The 26,376-nt window shown below is 46.2% G+C and overlaps 1 protein-coding gene across 1 annotated transcript in view; it reads left to right on the forward strand.

The window, feature by feature from the left end:
• The first annotated feature begins 7,743 nt into the window (after positions 1-7,743).
• DNAH5 (dynein axonemal heavy chain 5) overlaps positions 7,744-26,376 on the forward strand; it is a 279,701-nt gene continuing 261,068 nt past the window's right edge. Inside the window, exon 1 of the mRNA XM_042953052.1 lies at positions 7,744-7,848. Coding sequence (XP_042808986.1) covers positions 7,837-7,848 — 12 coding nt within the window. The 5' untranslated portion in view covers positions 7,744-7,836. The remainder of the gene's footprint in view (positions 7,849-26,376) is intronic.

A 26,376-nucleotide genomic window follows, 5' to 3' on the forward strand; every position in this document is an offset into this window, starting at 1 on the left:
AATTTAAATGAACAAGGAACTCTTCATGAATTTATACCATGTTTACTTTCCATCATTAGTTTTTTCAGACATTTAAGGGATCGATCAGCTATATTGAGATATGGGTGCAAATCTTGTTTTGATAAAAACGTATAACCTTTTTATAAAGGATAAAAATCCTTTTCATAGAGGATTTTTTTGCACCTTGGCAAAAAAAAAAAATCAATGTAATTTTATTATATATGTTTCATGCTAGCATTTAACACTTATCATAATTGCACACCCCAAGTTACGTGTTATATTTTACTATTAGATATTGAGGTCTGTACACTGTTTGTGTGAGTAATACTTTCTCCACTTCTGGACAGAAATATTTTGGCAAACCACAATGCTACAAATATTAAATACAATGGAAAAATCCGTTCTATTTCTTTTTTAATGGGTGCCTTTTTAGTTTAGTCCTTCTGTGGAAATTTTATATTTTCTTCGATGGATAAAAAAGCATTCATCCTGTGTGCTTAGCTTTTTTTATTTTATCAGATTTTATTTTTGGTGGAAGTCTGAGTTTTAATTATGGAAGTATTTGTAGCACTAAAACTGTGCAAATAAAGCCACTTCAAAATAGATCTTTCGTGTTTGTTTTAGACGAGCTTGCTGTTGTGCAACTGATAATTGTTAAAAGGCCTTGAGAGTAGAGCTGAGGTTTCCCTGGGATGGAAGAAATTCTGGCTGGAAGCTGCATTTTCAGTCCTACACTGGTGTTTCTAGCCTCACCTTCCTGACGGCCTGTCCTATGGGTTTCTGGAAGCCAAGTCCTTGATACAGATCTCTTTATATATATAATATATATACAGTTTGCATACATATGTGTGTGCATGCGCATGGCTGTGCATATGGATATGTATGTTATATATTCTACTGGTTCCATTTCTCTGGTAAACTCCGATCGGTAAATCTTTTTTTAGTTAAAAAATTTTTTTTTGCTATACCTTTAAAATTGGTAAGCAAGTTTAGGAACTAGCAAACTGTTCCTCTTTTCCCTCCAAGGAAACTTCCTTTGAAGAGCTTAATTTTTGAAAATTTGTCCCCCAGACCCGAGAAGGTTATATTTACTAAGCTACTTTTGTTATCTATCTATCTATCTATCTATCTATCTATCTATCTATCTATCTAAAGTTTATTTATTTAAAGTTTATATTTGTTTATTTTGAGAGAGAGAACAAGCACGAGTGTGGGAGAGGCAGAGAGAGAGAAGCCAAAGCAATTTCCATGCTGTCAGTGCAGAGCCCAAGATGAGGCTTGAACTCAAGAACTGTGAGATCATGACCTGGGCCAAAGTTTGCCGCTCAACCTACTGAGCCACCCAGGCGCCCCTCTGAGCTATTTTAAATTTCTCTTTTCTTACGTCTGTAATTCCTCTGTTCACTAGTATTTGCAAACTTTAGTAAAATACACCACACACACAACAGCCCCATGTTAATGTTGTTACGGGGACTTACAGGATGGGCAGTACTGAATGTGTGTCTGTCCAAATTGGGGTTCTTAATCTCAAGCAACATAACTTACCTACGAACGTTTGTTGAAGCAGAAATAAAGAAAAGGCATTGAGTGATATTGGACAGCTGAGAATAGCTGAGAAGTGTGGACACTGAGGGCTGGACCGATCTCAGGAGGATCTGTCAGAAGCAGCCAGGAACGAGTCAGACATGTTGCCTCAAAAACAGCCAGTTGAGGATACGTATGGTGACCTCCCCAACTAACTGCCGGGCACACGGTGTCGAAAGGCCACCCGCCACCACTGCCTCAGAAAGTCAATGCAGTGTTGCTGCTGCTGCCCTCTGCCAGAATGTATTCCCTACTGTCCTGTGTTTTTGGGTCACCAGCTCCTGGGTCAAGTCCAAGTTTGGTGCAATTGATTGGTCATGCTTTGGTGAGCTCTTGATGCCCGGGCAGTGAGGGGATCTGAAAGAGCATTTTGACGCTTTGGGGGAAGAAGGGCTCTGCTTCATGGGAAATTCTCCAAGTGTAGGAGAGGAGTCAAAGAGGACAGATGTCCACCACGGTGCCTTCTGGTACCACCTCTCTGTGGAAGCCAGCAGGACTGCGGCCGCCTGGACTCCACGGGGCAGTCATGCTGGAGCACCTGGCTGTTACCAGCGGGGAAGCAGCACTGAGCAATGCAGAGGAGCAGACGGAGCATCCGAGTGGCTGGAAGGCACCTGCGGACAGTGCCTTTGGGCCTCGTGGACTATGGCCGACTGGAGGGAAGATGGGCATCCGCAGAGTATCTTGGCCGACACTCAGATCCTTAAAGGAGCATCTCTGAAAGATGCCTGCAGAGAGGAGCCACGCCTGCAGTCCTTCTCAGTACCATCAGACAAAAGCGTCCCAAGGATGTCTGGCTGCCAGGCGTCTTCTCATCTTTCAGCAGGACTCCTACCCACTTGAGTCAGGAGGCTTTGCTCAGCTCATCTTACCTACACGGGGTATAGATATCCCTACGTTAGCTTCCAAGCTCTCTTGTAAGCCTTTTCATCCTTTACCTTCCAAATCGGGAGTGGGATTCTGGCCACTGGGAAGATGTTGGAGGTCATGGAGTGGACGTGATGCCACCCACCCAGCAGCTGTACATGGGTGGATCTGAACAAAACCGAGTGGAGATTTTATTCACAGACTTTTCGACCCCTGCCACTTCCCCTCAGGTTGGGACAGTGGTGCAAGTTACCTCTAGTTTGTGACGGTCCAATTTATAACTCTTACATTAAGACAATTTTTTTTAATGTTTATTCATTTTTGAGAGACAGAGAGAGACAGAGTATGAGTGGGGAAGGGTCAGAGAGAGAGGGAGACACAGAATCTGAAGCACGCTCCGGGCTCCGAGCCGTCAGCACAGAGCCCGACGCGGGGCTCGAACTCACGAACCGCGAGATCATGACCTGAGCGGAAGTCGGATGCTCAATCGACTGAGCCACCCAGGCGCCCCTATAACTCTTAAATTTATAAAATAAAATCAACCCCACACAAACAAATCTAATGGTTGGCCGTTGCCATATCACGTAACAATGTTTTCAGTTGTGTGGAACAGAAAACACAATCTACAAAGCTTGATTGAAATGTGGGTAGGTTAGTCAACCAACAGTGACTTCTCCCATTGCCGAGTTTCGTAATTTGCATTCGTATTGATTTGCGAAGTACTAATTTCTTCACTGCCTATTGATGCTTGGTAGCCCACAATTTAGGACAGGCAACAAAAGCTTCCCTCCAAATTAGGAAAGTAAAATAGTTAGTAAATAAAATTCTATCCAGGCATCTGCTTTTTAAAAATAAAATTAGAGGTGGGGCGCCTGGGTGGCTCAGTCGGTTGAGCGTCCGACGACTTCGGCTCAGGTCACGATCTCGCGGTCCGTGAGTTCGAGCCCCGCCTCAGGCTCTGGGCTGATGGCTCAGAGCCTGGAGCCTGCTTCTGATTCTGTGTCTCCCTCTCTCTCTGCCCCTCCCCCGTTCATGCTCTGTCTCTCTCTGTCTCAAAAATAAATAAATGTTAAAAAAAAAAATTAAAAAAAAAAAATAAAATTAGAGGAGGGGCGCCTGTGTGGCTCAGTGGTTAAGCATCTGAGTTCAGCTCAGATCATGATTTCACGGTTCGTGAGTTCAAGCCCCACATCAGGCTGTCTGCTGTCAGCACAGAGCCTGCCTCGGATCCTGTCTCCCTCTCTCTCTCTGCCCCTCCCTCTCTCTCTCTCTCAAAAAAAAATTTTAAAAAAAAGTTAAAAAAATAAAATTAGAGGGACACCTGGCTGGCTCAGTTGGAAGAGTGTGCAGCTCTTGATCTTGGGGGTCATGAGTTCAAGCCCCACATTGGAGGTAGAGATTACTAAAAATCAAAACAAAACAAAACTTAAAAAATATAAATAAAATTAGAATAAGCTATTATTGTATGACTTCAGTGGCAGACAAAATCAATTTCACAGAATGCTACATTGCTGACAGGGTGCTGTAAAGCACTGTGATTTTGAACATCAGACCTTGAGAAGGAAATGTATGATTTTTCAGTCTTTAAATGTATTACAGAACACAGTGCATCAAAGGATACTTGGTTGCCAGTCCTGCCTCAGTCAATAAATAGCTTTGTGGCCTCTGGGAAATTGGTCTTTGTTTTCTTTTCCATAAAATGATAACCCTTTTTTATTTAAAAAAAAAAAATTTTAACGTTTATTTATTTTTGAGACAGAAAGAGACAGAGCATGAATGGGGGAGGGTCACAGAGAGGGAGACACAGAATCCGAAACAGGCTCCAGGCTCCGAGCTGTCAGCACAGAGCCCAACGCGGGGCTCGAACCCACGGACCGTGAGATCATGACCTGAGCCGAAGTCGGCTGCTTAACCGACCGAGCCACCCAGGCGCCCCAACCCTTTTTTAAATTAATGAAATAATAATTGACACTGGTTATTGTCAGATTCGAAATTTTACAGTCCTGTGTCATTAGTCCTGATGTCTTTGATTCTATATGGCTGGACAATAAATAAATCACCACGTATTCATTCATTTGGTCTTAAATTCAAGAGCTACTTTTTGAGTGCCTACCGTGTCCTAGGCATCAGAGGCTCCAAGGATGAACCTCCTGTTAAAAGACTAATTTAAGTGAGAGTTTTAGTCTGAGATTTACTTTGGGGCACCTGGATGGCTCAGCCAGTTGAGCGTCTGACTCTTGATTTCTGCTCCGGTCATGATCCCAGGGTCGTGGGATTGAGCCTCATGTTGGGCTCTGTGCTGAGTGTGGAGCCTGCTTGGGATTCTCTCTCTCTCCCTCTGCCCCTCTTCTCCACTTGCACTTTCTCTCTCTAAAATAAAAAACTAAAATCAAATAAAACATTAAAATGTTTCAGGGAAAGAAAAACAGTCAATTTTTGAATTGAACCTGCTTTAGCGGGTTAGCCAAATCCCTTGCGTGGTGGGATCATTTCCAGCCATGATCAGAACAGGCAGGCTCTAAGGAAACTACAGTCTCCCCCAGCTCAAGCATCTTCCCATCTACTCTGTCATCTCACTCATGATTGCCATCACTGAGCCGACTCCATTTCCGGAAGGCCAAGTTTGAGTACAACTGTGGGTGGGGGTAGGAGAGCTGGCTGAGACAGCTAGCTGCTGGACAACTACTAACTGCTGGAATTAATCGGGAATATTAATTAGAAGGGGGTCATCAGAGGGTGGGGCCAAGGGCAAGAAGTCATGGGCCAGAATGACTGGGAAAGGTCTAGGATCCAGGCCAGATCCAAGAAAGTCTGCTCTAGTGTAAGGATCCTGAACAACATATAGCCCTCTGGGAGTAAAGAAGAATTTTTAGCAGAAAGAGAAGACCAAAGACAGATTTTGCCTGAGACAGCATGGACCAAGGAACTCTAGGACTGTAGTGGGCATATTAGCCCTGGCTTTCTTTCTGAAACCAGCCAGACCCGTGCTGGGGTGCCGCTATCTTAGAAGCGTCCTTCTTCCTCCCACCTCCTCACCTTCCCTACCTTCTGTCATCTCATTATAGCCTAGGGGTAGGCACCAGGTTGAGGCAAGTTGCCAGAGCTCACAAAATCATTCTACTCTCCTGGTAATGTGGCCCTGGGCAAGCCACTTTGTTTCTTTCTGTGTCTCCTCTGGGATATGGGAACGAGTCATAATGGCCAAATTTAGAAGGTTTTTTTTTTTAAGTTTATTTATTTATTTGAGACAGAGAGAGAGAGAGAGAGAGAGCGCGAGCGTGCAGGGGATGGGCAGAAGAGGGAAAAGAAAATCCCAAGCAGAATCCATGCTGTCAGAGCAGCAGAGCCCAATGTGGGGCTCCATCTCATGAACTGCAAGATCGTGACGTGAGCCAAAAGCAACAGTTGGACACTTAACCGACTGAGCCACCCGGTACACACCCAGAAGGTGTTTTAACATAAAATGAGTTAATGCAATAATAACCACCTAGCAAAGTGTGAGCTGTCGTTTCCTCTTCTCAGATCTACCCAATACAGATACCCTTTGTCCCTGGGGCTGTCTTCCCTGGCCAAGGCGACTTCTCACCGCTATTAAAAGAACAACCCCCTTTTTTGAGGGCTTAGTCCTCAACTCTTCTAAGTGATCAATAGAGTGCACAATTAACCCTGACATACGCTGATGAGAGAGGATGAAGACACTGTGCAGTCCCTGAGAGCAGGGTAGATGGAACCCAGCTACATGAAGCTCCCCAGGGGGTCAGCATTCTCTTGAGGCATCACGTGCCAGAGGCCCTTTGTAGGCAAAGTCACTCAGCCTGCCTACAAGGTCAGACAGTTAAAACGCCATTTCTTTCTGGTAAGAATTTGACCATTTGTTCAAGAGTTCATCTGGTATTTAGTAGCGCTTATGAACCGATGTGATCCTTTCCTCCCCAAGGAGATTTGGGGCTGGTCTTCCTAGAATGTATCGTCCAGTTGACCTGTAGTGTTCAATGCAGTAGTCGCCACAGACAATGGCTATTGATCATTTGAAATGTGGCTAGTCCCAACTGAAATGTTTGGTAGCGCGAAATATACATAAGGTTTCTAGCACTAAGTACGATTTTTGAATGAAAAATATCTCACGAATAACATATATAAATGCATATTATACACAAATATAAACTATACATATATATATACACACTATATATATATACAAATATAAACTATATTTGGGATATATTGGGTTAAAGCAACATACATTTAAAATTAATTTCACCAGTTTCTACTTTTTAAAAACGTGGCTGCTAGAAAATACAGATTTACACAGGTGGCACACAGCGTACTTCTTAACTGACTGAGCCACTCAGGTGCCCCTAACACAGTGTCTTTCTTTCTTTTTTTTTTTTAAATTTTTTTTTTTTTAACGTTTATTTATTTTTGAGACAGAGAGAGACAGAGCATGAACAGGGGAGGGGCAGAGAGAGGGAGACACAGAATCCAAAACAGGCTCCAGGCTTTGAGCTGTCAGCACAGAGCCCGATGCGGGGCTCGAACTCACGGACATGAGATCATGACCTGAGCCCAAGCCACCCAGGCGCCCCTAACATGGTGTCTTTCTAATGGCCAGTGCTAGTCCCCACGGCAGAGGAGAGTTCCCTGATATGAAATCTTTATTTTCTCCTTTGTAAAGTCCTTTAGGGAAAGTTCCTGGGGACGTCACACGTGCCAATGCAGGTCTTGTTCTGACAGGCAGATAATATTTAGGAAATTCTTTGTCACCTCCAGGTTAAAGCTCAAGGTTAAAACTAGCCTTGGCGTTCTAAGCTGTTGAATCAGCTGTGAAGGTACTTGACTAGGAAGCCATGAGAGAAAGCAAAGCACGACTTGTGACTCTGGGAAGATGTGCGAATTGAAGTTGAAACACTCTAAACTCCCGTTTTGATTTTTTTTCTCCTAAAGCTAGAAACACACAAAACAATTCGGCATTTAAACACGTTTCCAAATCAGTGGATATGGCTGATGCCAGAAGTAACACTCGGCCGAGCCCTAACGAGACGGCACACAGTCGCGAGGCGACAGTCGGGGCTCGGTGGCCGGGAGCTCTGGGCCACCTCCGCTCTCCGGGCGCCGGCTCCCCGGGGGCTGCGCAGTCCGTGGGCCCCGAGGAGGCGCCCGAGCGCGGGGCGCGGGAGGAGGCTGCCGGTCCGGGCGGGGCAGCGCTCGTCGCCATGGCAACGGCGTGAGCCGCAAACAGCCGCGCCAGCCGGGCGACCCGCGGCCGGAGCGGACGCCGGGAAGCAACGCGGCCGGGGGGAAGACGACGGCAGAACGGCGGAGCCCAGCGCCGGCCGCCGGCCTCCGCCAGCCGCCTGTCCCCGAGGAGCGCCGGAGCGCAGCGCCATGGACAAACCGGTAGGCTGCGCGCTCGCCCTGCGCGGGCCCCGCGCGGCTCCCACGCCGGCCCGCCCTCGCGGCGCATGCGCGGCGCCTCGCCGGCCGAGCCCGGCGCTCCCTCCGCGGGGTGCGCGCGCTGGCGGCGCCCGCGGGCTTCACCTCCGGGGCTGGGGCGTGAAAGCGCTTCTAGGAGTTTGTGGGGCTAGAGTTGCTGGGTTATGAGTTTGGCAGCATTTCTCAGGGGTGGTGGTCAGTCGTGCCCACCAGGGCATCCCTAGCATGCAAAAGCCATAGGCTCCTACCTCATTCCTGTATCTTCAACCCCTCCTCCCTCCCTCTTGCGGAAAGGCCACTTGGTGGTGGTCGGTGGCGCGGCCCCAAGCGACCCATTGTCCCATGGCGAGCATCAGGGATATCCAGGTGTGGCGGAGGCCGCTTCGGTGCCAAGTTTGCTGGCTGTTACTAGCTCTCATTGGCCCTGGGGTTTGGACGAGAGCGAATGTTTAGTTCCCTTGGAGAGAGCGGGGGGCAGAGGGAGAGGGATGGTGTGCGCACAAAGCCCCATTAGGTGGTTTCCTTACGTCTTTTGCAGTTATTTGCCTCGGTGCACAGCAGATGAGAAAGGGCTGGAGACCTACGTGCATTGAAATCAGCTTTCATTTCCAATGGCTTTGTGCTCTTTCTCTCTCTCAAATGAATATTGTGGGGTGAAAAACCCCCAGTACTTGCTTTTGCATTTATCTTCGAGGGAGATGGTACTTAACATGTATTTTTCGCTTACACTCTCTATAGTTCCACAACCAGAGGAATCTATTACGCGAATCATGAACTATGCACCCTAGTCAATAAAATCTGCATCATGATTTAATAAATGTAGATGTACACTTATTTAATTAAGAGCAGTGTATGTAGTTTATGTGAGTTCACTTCAACGTTTTCCTCCTCTCTGTAGATATTTACCTTACTCAAAATTAGCTGTTTTATTCTTGTGAGCATCTTTTATGGTATTCATATTAATGTTCTTATTTTCCTATGATAAATATGTTATAAATACTTGGAATTTCCAACATATATCTATTTTGTGTTTCATTAAGACAAATTCTCATTAGTTCTTTTTCGTCTGTTTAGTGACTTCCCCCCATTTTCTGTCAGAGAAAATAGAGACCCTGAAATGACGGAGGGCATTGCCATGTGTAATACCAGTAAACCAATGACTTTTTTGCATCTTAATTAACAAAAATCTATATATTATATAATCTTACATACATTTTATCCTCTCAGGATATAGAACATGGCTATCAACCTTATACCATGTTCTTATGCTTTATTATACTTGCTTTAATATTGAAAAAATTCGGTCACTAAAGCAGTATTGTTCCAATTTCATAAAAATAAAAAAGGGTGGCTCAGTCGGTTGGGCGTCCGACTTCGGCTCAGGTCATGATCTCATGGTTCGTGGGTTCGAGCCCCGCATCGGGCTCTGTGCTGACAGCTCAGAGCCTGGAGACTGCTTCGGATTCTGTGTCTCCCTCTCCCTGCCCCCTCCCCTGTTCACGCTCTGCCTCTGTCTCAAAAATAAATATTAAAAAAATTTTTTTTAAATAAAAAAAATAAAAAAGGTTTGTAAATATGTATAGAAGACAGAATAAAAGAACATCCACCAAAATGTTGATATTGATTATCTCTGGCTGGTGGCATTAAAGAGGAATTTAATTTTCTTTAAACTTTTTCTATAATGAACATACATATGATAAATATATAAATATTTATACATTTTAATATAAATTATGTATTTAAATATATGAAATCACATTTAAATAGAATATAGATATATGAGGTCAATTATAAATGATAAATATTTATATTTATAGGGATTTTGTAGTTAGAAAAATTATAGGGAAGAATGCCCCTTAAATGTTTACATGACTTTCTTCCTCTAGAGCAAACTTAGCATTCCTTTGTAAATATTTCTTTTTTTTTTTTAAAGATTTTGTTAAATAATTTTTTTAATGTTTATTTATTTTTGAGAGAGAGAGAGAGAGATTGTGAGTGGGGATGGCCACAGAGAGAGGGAGACACAGAATCTGACGCAGGCTCCAGGCTCTGAGCTGTCGGCACTGAACCCCATGCGGGGCTTGAACTCACGAACAGTGAGATCAGACCTGAGCTGAAGTTGGATGCTTCACCGACTGAGCCACCCAAGCGCCCCAAGATTTTATTTCTAAGTAGTCACTAGACCCAATGTGAGGCTGGAACTCACAACCCTGAGGTGAAGAGTCACAGGCTCCACCCACAGAGCCCGCCAGGCGACCCCTCCTTTGATAAATGTTTCTGTTTTCTGTGCACACTGGTCACCCTGCAAACACTGTTTTGCAACTTGTGAGCTCTCCCTCAGCTAAGAGAGCAGCCTGGATTTTATGTAAATTGGAACTGGAAGGTGGTAAATGAGCATGCCCAGATCAACGTGAAGCACAGCAAGAATGAGAGAAATGTGCAGCTCTGTTTCCTAAACACTTTTGGTGACCTCATCAAGGCAGGTGATTGCCCTAAGCCCAGGCTGATGTGGGAAGGGTTTTAGCAGCTATAAAAATTTATCACGGAAGCTGCAAATATGGTTTCTTTGGTTACATTATTTAGAAAATATGGAGAGAAATAGACACAGACACAAAGTTAAGGCATACACATGGTTACATCTGTGAAATGTGCCTGGAAAGAACCTTCGATTCCTGGGGGAAGCCAGGGGTCCCCCTGCTTTTCTCCCAGGTCCAGGAAAGAGCATGTCTGAGGCTGGTGCCAGCATTAGAAAAAGGCTGCTGGGAGTGTGGCTATTTCGAGGAATTGGTTCCCGCTGCATAAGGAATGCTAGGAGGAAGTTTACCTGTTACATTTTCTCCTTTAGTCATGCTAATCTCTTTCCTGGCACTGAGCTCCCGTGGCTGTTTATTTATATACCTCTGTGCTGTTTGCATTTGGCTTTACTTTTTGTAGCCTTACTTTTAACCCACAGACCAAAAAAAAAAAAAAAAAAAAAAAAAAGGCTCCAACAACTGCTCACTCATTTCTTTATGAATAAACACCAGTAGCTTCAACTTAAGAGTGAATGGCCGACCTAGGATATGCTGCTTTCCCTGACTGTTGAGTTCTTCTCCTGCCAGGAGACTAGCGTTGCACATCGTGAGTGGAGTTTGTCCTCTCCCCCCAGGGACAGGCTCACCCCACTGCCGGCTCCCACGTGTGGTTTGGCATCAGGGAATCTGCTGAATGAAAGCTCCCTTTTTTGGAATTTACTCCTCCCTAGAAGAGATGTTTGAGTGAGGCCGGTAGCGAAGGTGATGTCAGAAGATGATGGAGCAGTTCAGTTCTACTCAACGAGCGCACCTGCTATGTTTCAAACAGTGTGGGAAGCGCGCCGGGGACCATGACTTTTGCTTTCTTCCTCCCCTCTCCCATGTTTCCGTCTCTTCCTTTCTTCCTTTATCTCTTTTTCCGCATCTCCTTTCTTCCTTCCCGTCCTTCCTTCCCTCCCTCCCCACCTGTTCCTTCTTTTCTTCTACCATTTGCGTGGAGTGTTTTCTGGCAGGCCCTTTTCTCAAATTTTCCTTTGTGACTCTGAAGCTTCCCTAACACTCACTACACACGTAATGATATTTTCCCCCTTTTCTTGGGGGGACCAAGTGAGACGAACAAATTGTGACTGTTGCCTGCTGCTTTCGAGTAACTTCCAGTGAGCTCAGTGCATCTGTCTGGCAGGAGATGGATAAATGGATAATAACCTACTGAGAAGGGACAGAGGACATGTGGTACTTGTCGGATTCCTATAAGGACTCTGTCCAAAGGCTATGCTATTCTAATAAGTCGTTTAGAAGAAACCTGCCCTTGTATCTACCCTGGATGGGGTAAAAGAATGATGATTGGATTCCCATGGGCCAACATTTGGGCCTCCGAGGAGGTCATGTGGAGAGTCAGAATGTCTTTCTTTTGGGAAGTAGCTTCCAGGTAGGGCTTGGCTGTGGGATGTGGGCAAAGCCGTCCATGTCACCCGCATGGAAATGGTTGCAGGCTTCCTTAGAATGCTTGGACATTGTGGAAAGCAAAAAATCTTACTCACGGAGGGCTGAATGCTGTGCGGGCAAGTTCTGAACCTTGTGTAGCCAATTTGGCGTAAAGAATAGAAGTGTGCGATACCCTGGTGTCCTGAAATGTCCACGTTATTGTTCATTACAAAGAAACACAGGAAAGCCTAGCTCAGAGGAAGCAGTCATCACTAACTCTGGCAGTGTTCCCCCTAAGAGGGTTGACTGAGTGTCATGAACTGTGCTGGGGACTGGGGAGATGTTGGGGAAAAAATAGACCAGAGTCTTCGTCTGTGTGTGAAGCTGACAGCCTGGTGGGGAAGACAGTGTGACAGGGCATAGAAGGGGGCCAGTGAGAGGTGGGAGAGGTCAGGAGGATAGAGCTCTCCAGCCAGAGCAAATGGCCCCCGGGGGTGGGGTGGGGGGACTAGATAGGGCCCTGATGATCATCACTGAGACAGAAGGAAAAAGAACACTCCCTTCTGTTAAGTTCACGGTGCTTACAATTTAGTAAAAAGATACCAATATAACCACATGATGGGTTTTGATAAGTATCACAGCAGACGTGCTTACCAGGGGTTGAACTGATTTGTCTTCTAGAATTCATATGTTAGGGTCCTACCCCCAGGTCCCCTGAATGTGACTGTATTTGGAGGTAGAGCTTTAAAAAAGGTAATTAAGGTCAAATGAGGACAAATAGGCCCTAATCTAGTAGGGTCGGTACCCTTAGAAGAAGAACGCATTAAGCCACAGACACAGAAAGACCTCAGGAGGCCATGGTGACGAGGTGGCCGTCTGCACACTAAGGGGGAAACCTCAGAAGATACCCAGCCTGCTGACTCCTTGATCTTGGACTTTCAGACTCTGTAACTGTGAGAGAATCAATTTCTGCTAAGCCACCTAGTTGGCGGTATTTTGTTACAGTAGCCTGAGCAAACATCCACCATGCCAAACAGTTGGCACGAATTGTCTCAGTGAATCCCAGTTACAGCGTGGTGAGGTAGGTGCCGTCACGATCTTCATCTCCACAGCTGAGAAAATCAAGGCTACGAGATCACCATCCCAGCGGGAAGACAGGCACGCCACACACCGCCGAAAATCCCCGACACGTCAAAATGCAAACCCACTCCGCACAGAACGTGTGTGATCGTCATGGCCGCACAGCACAGGGGCATCAGTGTGGGGCAAGACCTCAAACTGCCCTCCGTCGGCCCCTCGGAGTCCTGTCTAATGACCGTCTTTCGGTGGGGAGCTTCTGGAACGTGGTCAGCCCACCTGCATCCATCCGGGTTCAGTGCCCCTTGTGTGATGGATGGATGCTGCTGAACATGGACCGTGGCCCACGCACCTGCACAGCTGTTAGGTGCGCCCGAGGAAGCAAACAGCTGGCCTCGCGGAGAGAAGAGATGTTCCAGGCAATGTGGTGATGGCAGCAGACGGACAACTGAGGTGAGCAGCCGACTTGGAGCAAAGAGGCTGAGCCTGGTGAGGAGCTCTCAGATGGAGGTCGTTCTTCTCGAACCGGATTCCTTTTCCATCCATGCTTGGAAGTGGAGAAGACGGTCAGCTCCGGGTGGCTCCTTTAGTAATAATGCCAAAGGGTAGGATAACCTTGTTTTCCGTGTCCGGTCAGGCTTTGATTGTAGGTAGTTGTTGTGTCTGGGGTTGGGTATCTTTTCGTATCTGCCACGTAGCGGGGGTCATTTTACAGCAGGGTTCCCACTCTTTTGTCTTTGTTTTTCGTGGTGCGATGGACTGTTTTGCCGAAGTTTTCTTGTAGTCATGATTTTAAAGGTCTGTGTTTCTGTAACGTATCAAACTTTCTCTGCTATTAAGAGAATTGAGGATGGTGATTTTCCAGGAAGGTCAATATAAATAATTAATGATCTCAGTGGTAGAATTCCTTTTCAGGGAGGAAATTGTCTTTGTTTGGGAAAAACAAATGAATGCAGTTAAGTCACCAGAGAAAGGAAATGAGACCTGAGGGTAAAGCCAGGACAGCCCAGGAAAATGGCTTGTGGCAAGTTCATTGTCTGGCAATGGTGGGAGGTGAGGGGTGGAGGAGGTATGAAGGCCCCGGAGGGAAGGCTGGGGTGCACATGGATGGAGGTTAGGTGCAATGGAAGTCATGGAAGGAACCCCCACGCCGGGCCAGGGAATGCTGGCTGTTCATTTGGAAATTGTCTTCCCAGCTCTGACCTCGGTGGGCTGGGGGGGGGGGGGGGGTCTGCCATATGCATGAGCCACTGTGTGCTTTCTGGAGTTTGAGCCATGGGCCATGTTACACTTTTGTCTCCATCCCTGCACATCTTCCTCTGAACCTTGGAGGAAGAAGCTCAGAGCTGGAGGTGATCCTGAGCCCTTCAGTCCCCTGGGGGCCGGTTGAAGTTTTGGGGAGCGCACAGAATGGGTGCTCTGGCCAGGTTCATCTTGATCGCAAGAGGCTAGCGCATCACAGCTAACTGCTGGCTCTCTCACTGTGTGGGGATGTGACTATGAATTACTGATGCTGATTCCAGAACCAGATTTACCATGAAGTAAATCTTTCTATAGCCATACTCGGGCTTTTTAAACTGTTTTTGAGGATTCATTTTATTTATGCTCTTATGCTATGAGAGGAAATACCTATATCTATCTCTATTCTGATGCGGAGTATAAATGCTTAAAAATGTTTAACCAAAGAGTCTTTTCATGGGACCAAATTCTGTGAAATCTGCATTTTGTTACCGTTTCAGTAACAATAGAGTGGGTGAAATATTTGACTTTCTGAGAGTCAAAATATTTGACTTTTGCTGAGAAAATTAATTTCAGAATGCTTGGGTATTTAGTTCTCTTTTCCTAGGCTTGTGTAGACCCAGAAAGTTAACAATGAGAAACCCCTCCCCATCAGTTTATTTATTACCTTTAAAATATGTTCTTAAGGGTGCCTGGGTGGTGCAGTTGGTTAAGCGGTTAACGTTCGACTTCAGCTCAGGTCATGATCTCACAGTTTACAAGTTCGAGCCCCGCGTCGGGCTCTGTGCTGACAGCTCAGAGCCTGGAGCCTGTTTCGGATTCTATGTCTCCCTCTCTCTCTGCCCCTCCCCTGCTCATATTCTGTCTGTCTGTCTCTCTGTTCTCCCATGGGGCGCCTGGGTGGCTCAGTTGGTTGAGTGTCCGACTCTTGATTTTGGCTCAGGTCATGATCTGGCGGTTCGTGGATTCGAGCCCTGTGTCAGGCTCTGGGGCTGACAGCATGGATCTTGCTTGGGATTTTCTCTTTCCCTCTCTCTGCCTGCCCCTCCCTGACTCTCTGTCTCCCCCCAAATAAATAAATAAACATTAAAAAAACCCAAACAAACTAAGGGGTGCCTGGGTGGCCTAGTCCGTTAAGCATCGACTTCGACTCAGGTTACGATCTCATGGTTTGAGGGTTTGAGCCCTGCGTCAGGCTCTGTGCTGACAGCTCAGAGCTTGGAGCCTGCTTTGGATTCTGTGTCTCCCTTTCTCTCCTGGCCCTCCTCTGCTCGCGCTCTGTGTCTCTCTCAAAAATAAATAAATTAAAAACGATTAAAAAGAAAACAAACCAAAATATGTTCTACCTGCTTAATGAGAACATTTACAGGGAGTAATGTATAGTATATTTAACTTCTTTTCGAACGTCTTGTAGCATCGACATCATGATTACATTGGCTTCGTTAACTTCATAATGACTTAGGGACCTAATCTGATCTCTGTTAGAATTTTAGATTCTCTGTTTTAAAGCTAAGCATGTGCAGACAGGCACCAACAAGGAAACAGGTGGGTGCACATTGCCTATTCATTGAGGATGTTAATCATACCCCATGTTTGTGACTTCCCATTGCCCTTTCATTGGGTTATACATACTTCTAGGGTGTTAATGAATAACAAAAATAGATTTTCACTTCTCAAAAAAGAGCTTCAGTGTTTCTGGGATAAATAAGGCATCTGAAGAAGCAAATGGGTCACTGCCTAGCTGTGTCTTTTGGGTGGTTTGTTCAGTAGAGGAGTCTGACTGAATACGTTTTACCTCGGAAGTTGTAATTGTCTCGGTGACTATGCGAATATATGCCCAGTGAACTAGTACTTTAAATCTTATTATAAGATTTAAGAATGGCTAATAATGTACTCTTACCTTCTTGATCTCTTAGTATTGGGAAATCACATTAGATGAGAATGAATACCAATAGCCTGGCACTTCTTCATTAAGTATGTTACGCAGGTACAGATCCATCACAAGGGGAATCCCCTGGACATAAATATAAATTCTTGCGGTGGAATTTCTTAAACACAGACTTTTAAAGTCAGCGTTTTTAGGCCATGGCACCAATGTGAAATAAACAAGGCCCAGCACATAACTAGTAAATTGGTAAGTGCAGAGAAATTAGGTTGGTTTTTATGTGTTTTTGGGGCACCTGGGTGGCTCAGTGGGTTAAGCGTCCGACTTCGGCTCAGGTCATGATCTCCTGGTTCGTGGGTTCGAGCCCCGCGTCAGGCTCTGTGCTGACATCTTGGAGCCCGGAGCCTGCTTCCGATTCTGTGTCTCCCTCTCTCTCTGCCCCTCCCCCACTGGCACTTTGCCCCTCTCTCTCTCTCTCTCTCTCTCTCTCTCTCTCTCTCCCTCTCTCTCAAAGATAAACGTTAAAAGAAAAGATTTTTATGCGTTTTTGTCAAAGGCTAAAGAGCAAAGATTAGGTGCAAATGATCTTTTAAAGACAGTGATACAGAAATTCTGAAAAGACATATTACGGTCTTTCCTTCATTCTTTATCTCTGTCCTTATCTGGGTTTCTTAAAGGTGCTATGCGCGGTCTGGGTAGTCTGGGAATACGGTGGATGTTACGGTGAGGGTCTGAGGTGCACAGTGGGATCAGTATACCTGTCGGGGAGAGGATGAAGATAATCGATCGTCTTTGGCCGACCACTGGGTTTGGAGGAATTCCAAGTATCAAAGCTGCTCAAGCAGCAGCCGCTGCCCATCCAGTCTTTGTGGACGTGGACCAGACAAACCCCTCATTCTCCGGAGAGTTCCTTGTAACAAGACTTGGCGTTTGCAGCGACATGAACGATATATTTTAAAGCAATTTAATCCTTTAAAAAACCCCAGCTCAGTCCTCGACTATTTAAAAAAAATACCCGTTTCCCGGAAGGTAGGTTAGCAGATGAGCTGAAAGGGCCACATGGACTCACTTTTTGTGAGTTTATGACACCACCTTGCCACGCTTTGGGCTTGGGTCTTCATCTCCTAAACAGCACTTGCTTTGTTTGTGTTAAGATTACCTCTTCAGAAAGTCAGTTAATTCCTGCTTTGTGTCCCGGAGGGTATCACAGCGAAATAAAGATCTTACTTCATGTTTGTTTCAGGTGACACTCAAACGTCTTTACAAAATTTAATCGTGGCCATGATTCTGAGACAAAGATGCATTCACCACTTTTGCAGAGGGGGATTTTTGCCCAAAGTCCATGCTGAGGGACCGAGGAAGTAAAGAGATGGTTCTCCTCCTATTTTCAGACTTCATGAGTTTCGACCTGTGTTTGCGTCTTCTGCCTCAAATCAGAAACCCCAGCACTGGAATTGTGAAGAGCCTCCGCATCCCACCCTGCTGACTTCTCTCTTCTCCCTCCTCCTTTGCTCCAGGCTTCTTTCTGTTCCTCCTCCCCCCTTCCTCCCCTGGCTCTCCCCCAGCCCTCCACCCTGTCCCCTGGGCTCTGATCTCCCTGCGGAGCTCCACGGGGCCAATGGGAATGATTCAGGCCCCTGTCCCCTCCTCTGACAGTGCTGGGTGGCCCAGCCCTTCCGGCTGTCTGGCGGAGCCTGCTGGTCTGTGCACACATAGACTTCATTGGTTAACTTTCAGCCCTTGGTCTTGAAGGAGACAGACTTAAAAAAGTACCAGCTAATATTTATGGTTTCCTATGCGTTCAGCCGGGCATAACACCTTTTCCTTTTTCTTTTTTTCTTTTCTTTTTCTTTCTTTTTTTTTTTCTTAACACGGTTTGGTTTTCTTTTACTTAGTTAAGAAAAAATTGTGACTTCCATGCTAGTCGGGTTGAGGCATGCGGTAGGGGCACAGTCCAGACTTGTAGGGTAGTGATGGAGATTCAGCCCCTCGACACTGTTGTGCTCTGAGAGGGGCGGGGAGCTAGTGTGAAGTAATGGGGGACGAAAAAGGAAAAGGAAAAGGAAAAATCAGAGCCTCTTATTATTTAAGACATTTCACTTGCATGTTTCTGGATTCTTCCAGTTAATTTACTTAGGATTAACCACTTCAATGTTTGTTACCTGTTTTTCAGTTTAATTTTTTCCTTTTCCTTTTTAAAAAGCCAGATTCCCTTTAATAATAAAACTTTAGAGGCATTAAATGATCTTTTAAAGTTGGTTAAAGCCCATGCGTATTTTTCCCCGTGGCACGGTTTCTTTCCCTCTGCCTTACCTCCCTACCTCCCTTCTGTCTTCATTCTTCTTTTGCTTCCTTTCTTTTTCATTATTATTTTAATTTATTTTTCTCTTGTTTTATTAGTTAAGAACATAGACTCTGGAGCCAGATCTCCTGGGTCTGAATCCTGGCCAAACTGTTCATTAGCTGTGTGACCTCGAGTAGGTAACTTGACCTCTCTGTGCTTCAATGTGTTAATGTATAAAAAATGGGGATAGTAACAATAGCGACTTCATAGTCATGTGGTGAGGATCGAGTTGGTATTTATAAAGTGCTTAGAACAGGGCCCAGTAAAGTGTAATGCTGATAATTAAAATAAAAAAATAAAAACAAGACAGAAGTAAACCTAGGAAATATGGATAAAAAGAACATAAAAAAATAATATGTAGGCCTATCTTTCAGTCTCAGAAATAATCACTATGAATAGTCCTTTCCCCATATGTATGTACAGGTAATTTATTTTTATTTATTTAATTAATTTATTTTTTAAATGTTTATTTATATTTGAGAGAGAGAGAGAGAGAGAGAGAGAGAGAGAGAATCCAAGCAGGCTCTGCACTGTCAGCACAGAGCCCAGCACAGGGCTTGAACCCACAAACTGTGAGATCATGACCTGAGCCAAAATCAAGAGTCAGATGCTCAACTGACTGAGCCAACCAGGCACCCCTATTTGTGTTACTTTTAAAATTTATTTATTTTTCTTAAAAAGATTTTATGTTTGTAATCTCTACACCCACTGTGGGGCTTGAACTCACAATCCCAAGATCAGAAGTCACACGCTCTACCCACTGAGCCACCCAGGTGCCCTGAAATTTATTTTTATTTTGAAAATTTTTTTCTTAACATTCATTCGTACTCTTGGAGCCTGATTTTGTTTCCCACTTTATAGCATGTCATAAACATGTTTCAGTTTCATTAAAATGCTTCCTTAACATGATTGTTTTTTAAGATTCTTTTTCTTTTTTTAAGTTTATTTATTTATTTTGAGAGAGAGACAGCACGAGGTGAGGAGGGGCAAAGGAGAGAGGGAGAGGGAGAGAATCCCAAGCAGGCTCCGCACTGTCAGTATAGAGCCTGATGTGGGGCTCAAACCCATGTACCATGAGGTCATGAGCTGAAACCAAGAGTCAGATGCTTCACCGACTGAGCCATCCAGGTGCCCCTAACATGACTGTTTTTTAAAAGTAATCTCTACATCCAGTGTGGGGCTCGAATTCACTACCCCAAGATTGGAAGTCGCCTGCCTAACCGACTGAGCTAGCCAAGTGCACCAACACAATTTTTAACGGCTGTGTTCAATTCCATTGTACAGCTCTATAGCAAATTATTTTTATGAATTTCTTATTGTGAAGCTATGAAGGATTGTTAATAAGTATTCCTAACAAAATTATAAAGAAATGAGTTCATTTATTGTATATATATGGTCACCACATATCCCCCTGCTTCTCCTCCCATCCTGCACCCTGCATGCAGCACAAACACACCCTCCACTCCCTGGCTTTTCTACCTGCCTTGGGCGTCCAGTGACCCAGCTCATTACACAGCCTCCATTTCTGCCCTGGCTCTATTTGAGAAATGCTTCTTATTCCAGGAGAGGCTGTAATTCAAAATACCTTGTTTAACCAGCAAACACACAAACTCCTCCCAATTAAGGTAAAAAAGAACCAAAGACCTCATCAAACACTCTAGAATAAAAAATACCTCCCTCTCAAGAGTAGGAAGCTAAGACGAGCCGTAGTAAAATACACATGGCAAATGGACAAGGAAAACATTCTCTATGATTTAATAAGACAATTTTCAACTTTGAAAATTCAGAGATTTCTTAAATTCTCAGGTTCTCACAAGTAAATTTCATTTTGTCAAAAGAGCAAATTCTCATCAACCAGAGTAAGAGCAGGGCCAAGCCTGGAGTGACTCTTTAGGTAAGGAAGTCAAGAAATGGTTCAAGCCCGCCACCTAGTGGCTGTTCAGGACGTGGCTTCCTTGAACTTGGCCTTTTGGGGATTTGATTTCCATGGGGCAGGTTTCTGTCGTTCACCACTGTGTTCATTTTCCTCCCGGCCAAAGTCGTCCTTATTTGAGGAGTCCCACTGAAGCCTCTGATTAAATTGTCCCATGTTTGGTAGATAACGCTGCATTAAACTTAGTATATTTGCTAAGAGGATCTTACTTTCGTCTCTTGTGTGAGAAATAGATTGGTGGTTTGTTACAAGAGTAACACTGGGAGGGAGTCAATTGTTTTATGTCTTGTGTTCATTACTATAGTATCCACTCTTACATCTTCAGTTACCAAAAAGAAAACTAGCCAGGAATTTTTTTTTCTTCTTCTTATCTCTACCATATTCAGCTTCTGAGTTTCCCATAGACCTCATTTCAAATAAGAACATCTTGCAATGAGTTCCCTGAAGAGCAGAGCCTGAAGGCATGGATTTGTGTTACCAGTTTATTAGGATTGCAGTGCTAGGCACGCACCCCGATGTTTATAGCGGTGTTATCGACAACAGCCAAAGTGTGGAAATAGCCCAAATAGCCATCGACAGATGAATGGATAAAGAACATGTGGTTTGTATATACAATGGAATACTACTCAGCAGTCAAAAAGAATAAAATCTTGCCATTTGCAACAACATGGATGGAACTAGAGTGAATTATGCTAAGCAAAATTAGTCAGGGAAAGAGAAATACCGTATGACTTCACTCATATGTGGAATTTAAAATACAAAACAGATGAACATCAGGGAAGGGAAGCAAAATTAATATAAAAATAGGGAGGGGGACAAACCATAAGAGACTACTAAATATAGAGAACAAACTGAGGGTTGCCGGAGGGGTATTGGGTGAGGGGATGGGCTAAATGGGCAGGGGGCATTAAGGAGGACACCTGTTGGGGTGAGCACTGGGTGTTATATGTAGGGGACGAATCACTGGGTTCTACTCCCGGAATCATTATTGCACTATATGCTAAGTGACTCAGATGTAAATTAAAAAAAAAAAAAGTGCAGTGCTAGGGAAGCAAGAACGAGGGAAAAGCAGAGTGAGGTGGGGGAGGAGGGAGGGTCAGTATGAGGGCGTGTCTTGTCTCTGGCCGCTTCTGGAAGCCGTCTGCTGGGACTGTGGGCCACGAGGCTGCAAGAGCCTAGGGCAGTCCAGTGGAGGGAAAGACGTGAGAATTCGTTCACCTCGTGCCTCCCTTTCCCACTGGTAACATTTGCTTCATTGGCTTTAATTCCCCCGCTCTTCTGGTTGTGATCATGGCTGGTCTGGAGGCCAGAGGCATGTACCCCGGGCACCAAACAAGAGATGTCGCAGGGGTGGATGAGCCACAACAGCTGGGGCAGACCAAGTGGCCCAGGGCCCCAGGAGCAGGTGAGGCTGGGGCCTGAGAGGTTGTGCATGAAAGCCTGGGGCTCCACGACCTTCTTAGTGTGCTGACCCCGGATTCTGCTCACAGGAACATGTTGAAGAGCTGAATACAGACTGGTCACGGATTTTTATGTTTTCCAGTAAATGCTTCCTGCAGGATTCTTGCAGGATTCTTTTGGTCGCAAGAAACCTACGCCAACCAAAGCAGGAAAAGTGAACAGGGCAGGGTTGTGCCAGGGAATCCCCACGTGCCTGGCGATGGTGCTGGACCCCAGGGGGTGCCGAGTCAGGACTGGCAGGTGACCTGACCGGATGCTGCACACGTGAGTGCTTCACTCTTGTTCGTCTCTTTCTGAAGACTGGCTTTGTTGGCGTCCACAGCCTGCCCGTAGGCAGAAGAGGCCCGCCCGTGGTTCTGAGCTCCCACATTTACAGCCGCCCAGGAGACACATTCTCTGTCAGCTCTAACTCCAAATTCCAGGGAGGAAATCTCTCTAGCTGGTCAGGTGTTCTCCTCTGATCCAACGGGCCCCATGGTGGGGTAGAGAAGCCAGGCCATTTCTTTCTTTTGCTTTTTCTTTTCTTTCTTTTGCCCTTCCTTCCTTCCTTCCTTCCTTCCTTCCTCCCTCCCTCCCTCCCTCCCTCCCTCCCTCCCTCTTTCTTTCTTTCTTTCTTTCTTTCTTTCTTTCTTTCTTTCTTTCATATTTAAGTTTGTTTATTCATCTTGAGAGAAAGCATGAGCTTGAGCCAGGGAGGGGTAGAGAGAGGGGGAGAGAAACAATCCCAAGCAGGCTCTATGTTGTCAGCGCGGAGCCTGATGTGGGGCTCGAACTCACGAACCCGCGAGACCAGGACCTGAGTCGAAATCCAGAGTTAGACACTTAAGCGACTGTGCCACCCAGGCGCCCCCCAGGCCGTTTCTGAAATAACTCCCCGTGGCCCAGAGGCAGTGGAGGGGAGGTGACTGGGGCCGGAGGTATTTACTGTGACCCAGTGCAGGGGGCTGATACACTGACTGATGCATGATTTTCCATCTCTGGCCTGCTGGGCTGCTCGAATGGACACACGTACTCCTTCCAACATTCGTTCTGTAATGAGTGCATTGTCCCCCCTCCTCCCCCCACCCCAGGAGTCACCCTGAAGTTGTGTCCACCTCTTGCAGCTAGTGGTGATGTCTCCAGGTCTCCTGGTGGTGGTACTCACTCTGGTGTCGCCATGATCCAGGCGAGGAGTGTCTCTAGAGCTGGGGACGAAGTGCTAAATTATTAGTCATCCTCAGCATGGAATGGTGGTGGGAATAGGCCCGCTGAAACCCAAAACATGCCCATTCGAAAAATACTGGAAGGAGTAGAAGGCTTCATGAACCCACCACGGACTGGCCCTTGGTTCATGGCCCTTCCAGAGAGCAGCACCACCTCTCTGATCATTCTCCTTCAGTCACATCTCTTCTTTAACCCCCTCTCTCGTCTATGTCATCCACTTTTTTTTTTAATGTTTATTTTTGAGAGACAGAGAGAGAGAGAGAGAGAGAGAGAGCATGAGCGAGTGGAGGAGGGGCGGAGAGAGAGGGAGACACAGAATCTGAAGCAGGCTCCAGGCTCTGAGCTGTCAGCCCAGAGCCCGACGCGGGGCTGGAACTCAGGAGCTGTGAGATCATGACCTGAGCCCCCCAGGTGCCCCCTCCATCGTCCGCTTTTCAGTGCCCTTGTGATTCCACTCAGCTCACCTGTGTGATCCAGGATACTCTCCCCATGTTAAGGTCAGCTGATTAGCAACCTGAATTCCATCTGCACAGAGTTTCCCATTGCTGTGTATGCTAACACACTCACAGGTCTAGGGGTTAAGAGGTGACATCTCTGGGGGCTGGTATTCTGCCTGCTACAACAGGTATCTTCTACACTTGGGTCCGACATCTGTCCGAGGGACTGAGCAAGAGGCAGGCAGGGAGCATTTCCGGTGCTGAACCCTGTGTACAGCTTCAGCTTGATCGCCTTGTAGGTTTCACGTCCTAGGACTCTCCTTGCTTCCAATCGGAGCAGGAGGTGACACCAGCCAGAGTTTGGTCATGCCTCCGTCCGTGTTCCCCAGGAGGCCTGGGGCTCCTGTCCATTCCCATTGCACAGAGGTTCTCTAAGTACCACCAGCGATCCCAGAGTGGGGGCGGGGCTCAACTTGTTCCAGGGGGCCCTTGAGATCAGAACCATGTTCATACTAATAGGCCATCTCATTGTGGAGCTGTTTCCCAGTGGCTTCCTGGCATGGGGCAGTGTTATTGCTCCGATGGCTGGTGGAATGTGTGCTGATGTTTTCAACATGTCTCAGTTTTATCTATATTTTTAAAGTTTTATTTATTTATTTTGAGAGAGTGAGAGCGAGAGTGTGCAAGCACGTTGGGGAGGGGTAGAAAGAGAGAGAGAGGGAGGGAGGATCCCAAGCAAACTCTGTGCTGTCAGCGGGGAGCCCGATGTGGGGCTCGATCTCGTGACTTGTGAGATCATGACCTGAGCAGACATCAAGAGTCCGATGCTTAAAAGACTGAGCCACCCGGGTGCCCCTCAGTTTAAATTTTGAATGAAGTAAATATAGGTAGATACATGCACACAGATACATAACCCACATGCACACAGGCTTTGGGTCCTTGATAATTTTTAAGAGTGTAAGGGGTTCTTGAGACATACAAGTTTGGGAAACACTGCCCTAGCCATTTAACAATGTCAGCCTTCAAGTTTGGATGGGAACCGGCATTTGGGGTGTCACCTGGGGGGCTGCACCTGCTCATAAGCTCAGTTGAAGAGGAATAAACTCATGGAAAGTGTCCTTGCTTTTTTGGGAGTCGGAGGGGCCTGGGTCTGTCCGGTCAGCCCTGAACGGCACTGGTGCTTGGGGGTTGCATCAGCATTAACTGGGAGTCAGGAAAGGTACAAAATCCTGGGTCCTTTGTAAAGTGGTGCTGATTCACGGCTTTGCAGTAGGCTTGAGAATCTGTATTTATTTGAAGCGTCTGAGATAATTCAAGTGCCTGCCAGGTTTAGGAATGATCGCTTAACCTGCCAGATGTGCCCTTTTTAGAAAATCAGGAGATAGAGGTTGTTAACATAGACACCCAAATTCTGAGCAGGTTGGGGTGGGACAAGGGGAGAGAGAAGGTAGTGGGAGCCAATTTGGGAATGAGAGACTGACACATAATTGCCCGCGTTCCCTCCTTTACTTGGAGGAGTTGAGAGATCCAGACGCTATCAGACTGATGAAGATGAAAATATTTACCTGTGGTTACCGACCAAGGTGGTCGGCAACTGGCTTTCTGTCTGCAGTCAACCAGCTCTCCCCGCCTGCTGGGGAAGGGAAGCGTCCCTGTGGGAGCTGCCCCTTCCAGTGGGGATGGCAGCAGCCTCATAGAGGACAGCAAGGAGGATGGGGGGAGAGAGAGAGAGAGAGAGAGAGAGAGAGAGAGAGAGAGAGAGGGAGAGGGAGAGACCTAGCGTGATCTACTTCTGTCCTATTTCCAAATCAGAAAACCCACATATGTCACTCCTCCCCACAGGCAAGAATGAATGAGGGAGGGGGAGAACCAGGAGTGGGAATCTACCTGAAGTCCCTCCCCATGGAAGAATGAGCTGTGGGGAGTAATTAACATTCATCAATCTCCTCTACAAATGTTTATATGATTGACCCTGAGCCAGGCAAGGTGTTGGGGGCCAGGATGCAATGAATGCAATCCTGGCTCCAAAGAGCTCATGAGTTTTCTTCAGAAGTGTGTTTTCTAGACTACGGATGTCCAAATCATCTGGAATTTCACTTTAATGTGTGTTTATTGAGCACCTATTATGAGCACAGTGCTATTGTAGGTATTGGGATTCAGCGGTGAAAACCAAGTCCCTTCCCTCCTTAGCTTCCATTCTAATGGGGATAGTATGTGCTATGTCAGCTGCTGATGAGCACCGTAGACAAAAACCAGTGAAGCAAGGGGGCTGGAGAACTCTATGGAGATGGGGTGGTGGGCTTGTTACTTTATATAAAGTAATCAGGAGTTGCCTCACTTGAAGGGGCAATTGAGCAGGGTCCTGAAGGACTTGAGAGAAGTGTGTGGATATCTGGCAAACAGGGCTCCAGGGACCAGGAACATCATATGCAAAAGTCCTGTGGCCTGAGTGATTGTCATGCTCCTGGAACAGCTGAGGGAGGTTGTATGCCTGGAGGGTGGTGGACAAAGAGGCAAAGGGGTAGAGGGTGGAGTAAGAGAGATATGGAGAGACCATGGGGGTCCTGGTAGGATAAACATGTTTCGCCATGTTAAGGGGACGGTTGTGGTTTGTGTGGGAAAGTAGAATGATTTGGTAGCTATTGTTGTAATTTGGGGAGTGGGGAGGTACTGGTGACTTGGGCAGGAGTGCTAGTGTTGGTTGAGCTAAGAAATGGTCAGATTCTGGATGTATCTTGCAGCAGAGCTGATAGGATTCGATGACAGGTGAGAAGTGAGAGGAGGTATGAGAAAGCACAGTCAGGGCGGACTCCACGGGTTTCTGCCTTAGCACCTGGAAAGATGAAGCAGCCCTGAGATGGGGAGGGTGCTGGGAGGGGCGTGTTTGGGAGGGTAGTGGGACATGACTTGTGAAGTGCTGAGTTTGACACTAGTTGGACATCTGCACAGAGAGTATGTGTGTCCAAAGCTAGAGA

The sequence above is a fragment of the Panthera leo genome, chromosome A1 (genome assembly GCF_018350215.1).
Source record: "Panthera leo isolate Ple1 chromosome A1, P.leo_Ple1_pat1.1, whole genome shotgun sequence".
Lineage (NCBI taxonomy): Eukaryota > Metazoa > Chordata > Mammalia > Carnivora > Felidae > Panthera > Panthera leo.